The sequence below is a fragment of the Triticum urartu genome, chromosome 4A, assembly GCF_056163025.1.
Source record: "Triticum urartu cultivar PI428250 chromosome 4A, HENAU_Tu73, whole genome shotgun sequence".
Taxonomy (NCBI): domain Eukaryota; kingdom Viridiplantae; phylum Streptophyta; class Magnoliopsida; order Poales; family Poaceae; genus Triticum; species Triticum urartu.
The window spans coordinates 33,959,087-33,967,467 of NC_141876.1; the positions used below are offsets into that span (position 1 = coordinate 33,959,087).

The 8,381-nt window shown below is 54.3% G+C and overlaps 1 protein-coding gene across 1 annotated transcript; it reads right to left on the reverse strand.

Moving 5' to 3' along the window:
* Positions 1-2,076: 2,076 nt before the first annotated feature.
* LOC147974620 (uncharacterized) lies at positions 2,077-3,518 on the reverse strand. Its single transcript, XM_087520096.1, has 2 exons — positions 2,348-3,518; positions 2,077-2,111 (listed from the first exon to the last, which is right to left on the reverse strand). Exons 1-2 carry the CDS (start codon positions 3,516-3,518, stop codon positions 2,077-2,079), a joined length of 1,206 nt encoding a protein of 401 aa, XP_087376222.1.
* Positions 3,519-8,381: the final 4,863 nt, after the last annotated feature.

Sequence of the window (8,381 nt, forward strand, 5' to 3'; positions counted from 1 at the left end):
CTGCACTAGTGTAGGCCTCTCATATATAGCGGGGGTAGATACACGATGTAACCTATGCCAACATAATAGCACCGGAACGCAGGGGAAGCCGGCCGCATGTGCCGGTGTCCAGGGCGACCGGGTGCGGTATTGTAGCGGTGTCATGGGGAGGAGCGCCCATAGTCAAGCCCCGGGGATGTAGCCATATCGGTGAACCTCGTTAACAAATCTCGGTGTCGTGCTCATGTGATTGCTTGGTCCTCGGATGATCGACGGTATGCCTTGGATTTATTCTAACAGGGCCTTGTACCTGTCCAGAGAGCCATCGGGAAGAAGCTTATGCCGAAAAACCCACTTGCCGGTGATAATGTTAGCACCAGGGGGGCGAGGAACCAACGTCCAGGTCCGGTTGGCGACGAGAGCATCATACTCAGCACGCATAGCCGCTAGCCAATGCGGAGCACTCAGTGCAGAACGCACCGAGCGCGGTACTAGAGAAATGACCGTGACGCTGAGATTGTGGTAGCGAGGGTTCGGTTGATGGATCCCGGCTTTAGCACGCGTCACCATGGAATGATAAGGCGGTGGAGGCGGGGCCGAGCCCGGCGTCGAGGCGGAGGCACAACCGCGGAAGAGGACGAAGGCATGGCCACGGGAGAACCCGCTAGTGAGGCGGCCGTCGAGGCCTCAACGGAGACCGCAGACGGCGGCGTCAAGACCGCGGGCGAGGCCGCGGGTGGCGAAGAGGAATCCGCGGAGATGACCACGGGTGACGGCGACGGGACCGCGGGCGAGGCTGCGGGTGGCGAAGATGACGCCGTGGCCGAGACGGACGAGGCCGCAGGCGACGTGGGGGCGGGCATGGCCGCCTCCAACGTGGGGGCGGGCGAAGCAGGAGAGGGCCCGGCCGAGACGCCTCCTGCACCAAGCCAGCGAGGGCGGGCGCCAAAGCCCGGGAGGGTGAGGTCAGCTCCGCCTGAGCCGACCAGACCAGAGGGACCCGAAGCTTGGAGGGACGAGGCCGGCTCCACCTGAGCCGGCAAAGGAGGCCCCACCGAAGGACCCGTCGGAGGTGCATGGGGTCGTGGCGGAGGAAGCACAAGCGCTCCACGAGGGCGTCGAGGGAGATCATCCGAAGACGGACTTGTTGTCGGTGTAGCCTGCTCAAAGGGAAAAACAACCTCATCAAAGTATACGTGTCGTGAGACAAACACGCGACGAGAGACCGGGTCATAGCAGCGAAATCCTTTGGTGTTTGGTTGATAGCCGAGAAAGACACAAGCGAGAGACCGAGGCACAAGCTTATGGGGGGCGGTGGCGGTGATGTTGGGGTAACACAAGCAACCAAAAACATGAAGATCGTCATAGGAAGGGGGAGACCCGAACAGAAGATGATGAGGTGTATAGCTCCATCGCGGTTTGCATGGCCGGATGTTAAGAAGGAGAGTAGCGGTGGCAAGAGCATCGGGCCAAAACCGGGCGGGCATGTGTGCATGGAAGAGCAGCGCACGAACACTCTCATTGAGGGTGCGAAGAACACGTTCGGCGCGACCGTTTTGTTGGGAGGTGTATGGGCATATAAGACGGAAAACAGTGCCATGAGTGGAGAGAAGATGTCGAATGGCGAGGTTATCAAATTCTTTTCCGTTATCCATTTGAAGATGAGCAATGGTGCGATGGAAGTGGGTGTGGACGTAGGCATAAAAGGCGTGGAGAGTGGAGGCGACGTCAGATTTACGGCGTAACGGAAAAGTCCAAGTGAAGTGAGAAAAATCATCTAAAATCACAAAATAATATGATAAGCCCGAATTACTAGGCACGGGAGATGTCCAAATGTCGCAATGAATAACATCAAAAGGAAAAGTGGCTATGGATGTAGACGAAGGAAACGGCAAGCGAACGTGTTTTCCTATGCGGCAAGCATGACATGTGTGAGCCGCCGATTTATTACAAGAAAAAGAAAAAGTGCTCAAGACTTTGTGAAGAGCGTCGGCGCCGGGATGACCAAGTTGAGCGTGCCAAAGCGAGACATCGGCATGAAGAGCAACCGGACCACCACTCGTCGTAGGACCACATGGATAGAGATCATCGGGGGAATCACATCGGTGCAGAACCCTCCGGGTGCGAGCATCCTTGACAGAGAAACCAAGAGCGTCAAACTCAATAGTGACAGGATTTTCTCGAGTAAGAGTTTTAACAGAACATAGGTTTTTGATTAAGGACGGTGAAACTAACACATTATTAAGAGTAAGAGGCGAAGAGGGAAACGGAAGAGAGGATGAACCGTGATGAGTGATGGGAAGAGAGGAGCCATCACCCACCACGATGCGGGAGTTGAAGGGATAGGGAGAGGCATGGGAGAGGATACCGGGGTTGGAGGCCATGTGAGCTGCGGCGCCAGTGTCCATGTACCAATCGCCGCCTCCGTTGTAGGTGCTTGGCGAAGGTGCAGCATGAAGGGCGGAGAGGAGCGCCGGGTCGTAGGCCGACGGGGCGCCGCCATAAGCACCGGAGCCTGGGTAACCACCGTAGGCCGGGGCGGTGCCGTATGCCGCGGGAGCCGGCGTGGTCAGCGGCGCCTGATGAGAAGACGGCTGCGGCCCGAGGATGCTTGGAGCGGGAGGGCGGGGGATCGGCATAGAGTAAGCATGCACAACCCCCGTCCAGGGATTATACCCCGAGAGCCATGGCGGAGGAGGAGCAGCCGCGGTTGCAGCGGGAGGACGCGGCGCCGAGTTGGTGTTGCGGCCGCGACCCCCGCGGCCCTTCTGCTTGCATCCACCGGCGGGCGCGGGCGCGGGTGGCAGGTTCGGGGAAGGCGCGCGTGGTGCTGGCGGAGTTGGCGGAGCGCCGAGGCCAGCAGCGAGACCGACGTGGAGGGCGGCGTGGGTCGCCTGCCGAGCGGTGTGACGGAGACGCTTTTCCTCCATGCGAAGATAGGTGACCGCCTTCGCGTACGTCGGCGTGACGAGGGAGAGGTTGGCGGCGGACTGGCCAAGGTCGGGGTGGAGGCCGCGGAGGAGGTTGGTGAGGAGGACGGAGTCGTCGATGGTCATGCCGACGTCGCGTAGTTCATCGGCGAGGACCTTCAGCCGCGTGCAGTACTCATCGATCGAAAGATCGTTTTGCTGCATAGTGAAGAACTCCCCTTGAAGAAAGACGCGGCGCTGGAGTTGATTGTCGAGGAAGAGATCACAAAGGCGCGTCCACATAGCATACGCGGACGGATCACGGGCGTTCACCATGTTGAAGAGGCCGCCGGAGATGGTGAGGAAGAGCCACTTGATAATGCAGGCGTCCACGGCAAGCCACTCGTCGTCGTCCTTCATGTCACGGAAGTCGACGCTCCCATCAACATGCTCGATGAGACGGTAAGAGCGGAACAACAACGCGAAGTAGGTGCGCCATGCGTTGTAGGACGGCGAGTCGAGGTCGAGGATGACGGGTACATGGTCTTTGATGTGAAGTTCGTTGAGGCGGTCGGAGGTGAACATGGCACCGGAGAAGGAACCGGCGTCGGAAGCGGCAGCCTTGGCCATGGTGGTGTCGGGTGGTTTGGGTTTGGGTGGTGGGGAAGGGAGCGGCGGCGTTTACAGAAGATAGATGGGAGCGGCGGCGACTGTTAGGGTTTGGAGAGGAAGGTGGCGGCGGTAGGGAGAAGAAGGGAAACAGCGGCGGCGGCGGCTACGGGAGAGGTGGCAGCGGCGGCAGCAGCGTGAGGGGTTTGGGGAGAAGTGGGCGGCGGCGGTGGCTACGGGAGAAGTAGCGACGGCGGCGGCGGTAGGGTTTGGAGTTGGCGCGGCGGCGGCGACTAAAGGAAGGCGCGGCGGCTGCGGGTTGCGGAAGCGAGAAAAGATCGCGGTAAAACTGATACCATGTAGAGAGAATATTTGGTGCAACTCAATTGTATTCCAAGTAGTCGGTCACAATATATACACAGGATGTCTTGCGTGACAAGAAAACTAATCCTACCATATCTCTAGGAGTCATCTATACAAGGCTAGAGAAGATAGGATAAGCAATACAAATATGTCACGTTCAACACAGATCAACAAGATGTTGATCTGATCCAAATAAACTTTCAAATGAGACATCAAAGGATCAACTAAAAACATAAGTAAACTACAATTTATGGATGGCCAGATGATGGTCACCTTCACAGGATGGCATCCACAATCGGCTCCATGGCCAGCACGCACAACACAAAGACTGATAAAACTAATGTATCCTGGGGAGTTTTGCAGAAAATCTACGTACAGCTCAGTTCAGCCATACTAGGTTATTCACTTGGGTCGATCTGCTGACACATATAGTGAATCTAACACATGAGCCTAGTGTAGACGAATAGGGGCGGGGGGGATGCACTAACCATTGATTAGTCAAAATATTGTACATCGGGGTTATAAATCATTATGTCTACAATCAGTGGGAGAGTGAATATCTTGCAGAGAGAAATCTAAATCGAACACACACAGACCGACCGCTCGGGTCTCTTTTTTCTTGGCTCGTCGAAATAGAGTATATCAATTCAGGAAAATTTCTACAATAGAGAGCACTACATCATGCAGTAACCACACCCCTGATATAATATGCATGTAAGCGAACGTGGGGCCTAAATTAGCTATGCAAGGTGTAGGATTCATATGCAAACCCCAAAAAGGATTGAGGCCTACAGCGAGACTTTCTTTTCATATAAATATATAAAGGGTCATCCTGATCTATCAGATTCTTCTTCTGAAACCCCACCTATCAGGTGCCTCCTCTCAACAAACAAACATAACAGGGTTCTGTGAACTATATTATACTGTGCTAATCATCCAAGCAGCTGCAAGAACAGGAGACATCACAGAGAACCATTATAAAGGGGAAGAACACCAACACAAAGAGTCAAAGACAATCTCAGGGGCATAAGGGAGAGAGTGAGGATACCACAAACGCACCAGAACCGAGGATGAGACAACCACCACCTCATCGCAAAAGGGTGCTCAGGCCAGCGAGGGTGTCTGCCAGGACGGTGGGGCTCCTGTTCTTGTCGGTTGACACTCCTGCTGTGGATGCCGAAGTTGTTGAACCGCCGCCTCCCGTGTTCTCCTGTGCTGGGACCCTGCAGGAATTTAAATCCCATGTCAGTTAGTTACACGAACCACACACAACATGTGTACACAAGTGTCTCTCAAACTTAGGAGGCTGACATGTACAACCAATCCCTAACCAGACATGGCCATGGCATGATTTTCATTGCCTTCTTAATCCCGGCCCGCCCGCCACGTGTCCCAATGCCTCAGGGAGGGTAGGTGGCGATACGGAGGGCACGGACATTAATGCCAAGGCGGGAAGCCAGGCGTTGCTAATTGGAGCAGCGGGTCGGTCCTAATTCTCTGCGCCTCTGGCGGCCGGATTGGTCGAGTGGGGCGGCCGCCCTTAGGTTGGGGGCCGAGCCCCCGACCCGCCCCTCTATAAAAAGGGGAGAGGAACAGTGTCTTTCTGCATTCGTCTCCTTCCAGCTTGATCCCTTTCTTCCCTTCGCCATGGTGAGAGGGCGCACTGGCGCTCCAGTGGCGGCGACGAGGGCTTCTGCACGACAGCGTGTCCCCCCTCCTCCGGAGATCATGGCAGCAGAGCCTGCTGTGAGAGGAAGAGGGAGGGGGCGAGGCCGAGGCCGCCGTGGCGCTCGAGGGAGAGGAGGACGGGGCGGCGCACCGGCCGCGCTTCCGCCAGCGGCCCTTCCCCCAATGGAGGGCCATGTTGGAGACCAACCCCGCAAGTTCTTCACCAGGTTGTCAATGAAAAAGACCAACCTTGCCGGGAACCACATATATGTTCCCGCAGGGGCGAAATGCCTCCTTAATGCAAATAAACGAGTCCTCCCGGCAAGCTGCCCTGTCGGTGCCCTCTGCGCCTGCCAGAGAATCACATATGTCGGGTTACAGACAAAGGGTCCAGCCCCTCGTCAATCTCCTTTTAGCAAGGGCTACTACGACCATTCCGACCAAAGCAGCGTTCGGGCTGGGGATGGGAGCACCCGAGTTTTTTTTAAAAGAGAGTGGCGAGGTTTTCTAGTGCACAAGTCACAGGTTACAAACATGAATGGGAAAGAGGTAAACTTTATCTATTTGGTTTGCCGGGGATCGCCGTGCCGGGCCGTCTTCTCAACTTCTTGCCGGAGCCGGGTCCTTGGCGGGATCGAGTGGCAGCTGGAAGGAAGAGAGGGCAAGAGCATGGAACCTTGGCGGTCCATCAACATTTGTTGGAATCAAAAAGCAGTACAATATCCCGGACAAGCATGCATATACATATACACATAAAAATGGAAATCAACGGAAAACTGTACATACTAAGGGTTTTCTTTCCCTGACTGCGCACATGGTCTGCGCCTGGCTTTGTACATAGGGTTACATGCCTTGCCAGCAAGGCTAGTACAAAAAAGGGGGGTTGCCGGGGCTCCCGGCAACCGTGCCTTAGGGGTAAAACTTGCGAAGATGTTCGATATTCCAGGAATTGCTCACCGGAATGCCATCTTCTGTCTCCAGGCGCACTGCGCCGGGCCTAGTGACTCGTATTACCCGATAAGGGCCTTCCCATTTTAGCGTCAACTTGTTTCAACTCTTGGGGGATTGGATTCGCCGAAGAAAAGGTCGCCTTCCTCAATGCTACGGGCGTGAACCTTGCGGCTATGGTAGCGACGCAAGGTTTGCTGGTAGCGAGCGGCTCGCACAGCAGCCTGAAGACGATCTTCCTCAAGGAGTGTCGCATCATCTTGGCGCAACTGCTCTTGCTCAAGCTCATCATAAGCGAGCACTCGAGGTGACCCGTATATGAGTTTCGTGGGGAGAACTGCTTCTGCCCCGTATACCAGGGCAAAGGGTGTCAGGCCAGTGGCTCGATTTGGTGTTGTTCTGATCGACCAAAGAACCGTTGGCAACTCGTCAATCCAGCGCCTTCAGCACTTGTGTAGCCTGTCAAAAGTCCTAGTCTTGAGGCCTCACAACACTTCCGCATTCGCCCTCTCAGTCTGGCCGTTACTTCTGGGATGAGCAATAGAAGCAAAACAAACCTTGCCGCCGAGGTCTTGGATGTGTTGCATGAAGGTGCGGCTCGTGAACTGCATGCCGTTGTCGGTGATGACCCTATTTGGCACACCAAAATGGCAAACTAGTCCCTTGAAGAACTTGACGGCTGATTGTGTTGTCACCTTTCTCACCGGTTCCACTTCCGGCCACTTTGTGAACTTGTCGATTGCGACGTACAAGTACTCAAAGCCCCCGACAGTGCGGGGAAAAGGGCCCAGTATATCGAGCCCCCAGACCAAAAATGGCCAGGAAAGAGGGATTGTCTAAAGAGCTTGAGCTGGTTGATGAAGCTTCTTTGAATGGAACTGGCACGCTTCACACTTGGTTACTAGTATAGTTGCATCCTGGAGAGCGGTGGGTCGGAAGAAACCTTGCCGAAACTGTAAGTGCATCTAGTGCCACCCCTAGTTGGTTTTGGAGTATTGACGACAAACCTAGTTGAGGGACTAATGTGTTTGTGAGAATTGCAGGAAAACACAGGTAGAAGTCCCTCATTGATTCGGTTTTACTACCAGAGATGACCCCTAAAAATGTACGAAGACATTGAAGACAATGGTGGTTTATGAAGATATTCATATTGAAGACAATGACATGAGAAGACTCCCTATGAAGCTTTTGAAACTCGAAGACCTAGATCCTTCGTAGTTTTATTTCATTCATGTTGTGTCATAGGAACCACCGTACTGTTAAGTGGGGTCGAAGAGAACCAGTCAGAATGACTGAAGTGATGCCTAATTCAAATCCTATGTCTTCGAGCGAAGACTTTGAGAGAAAATCTTGTCCAGAGTCAGACAAGTCAGCTTTACTTGTAGCCCAAGTAAAGTTGCCGTGTGAGTTCAAAATTCGACCGTTGGTACACGTGTCAGTTCCTTAGTGACCCAGGGTCATTTCGGACAGATCAGGTCGGGTTGCCAAGTGGCTATAAATAGTCCACCCCCCACAACCATAAACGGTTGGCTGCTCAGATTTTAGTGCACGGCTTTTGTCGTTTGAGAGCAACCCACCTCGAAGCCTTTGAAAGAAAAATTCCCAGTGAGGAGAAAAGCCCTAACCACCCAGAGCCAGAGTAAATTGGGCATCACTTAAGTCTTCGTGTCTGTGTGATCTGAAGACTTATTACACTTGAGGACTGTGCATCCTCCAGACGGTTAGGCGTCGCGTTCTGAGCATCCAAGAGAAATTGTGGATTGCCGGTGAACGAAGTCTGTGAAGGTTTGGGAGTCTACCTTGAAGAGTTACCAGAGTGATTGGGCGAGGTCTGTGTGACCTTAGCTCAAGGAGAAAACGGTGAGGACTGGGTGTCTTGGACTAAGTGTCCTTGACTGGGTGTCC

Bases quoted from the DNA above. Each gene is read 5' to 3' on its own strand.
- LOC147974620 (XM_087520096.1), bottom strand. From the start codon at position 3,518: ATGGCCAAGGCTGCCGCTTCCGACGCCGGTTCCTTCTCCGGTGCCATG. The intron at 2,112-2,347 runs GTATCCTCTCCC...TTCTCTGTCAAG, and splicing joins TCACATGGCCTCCAACCCCG to GATGCTCGCACCCGGAGGGT.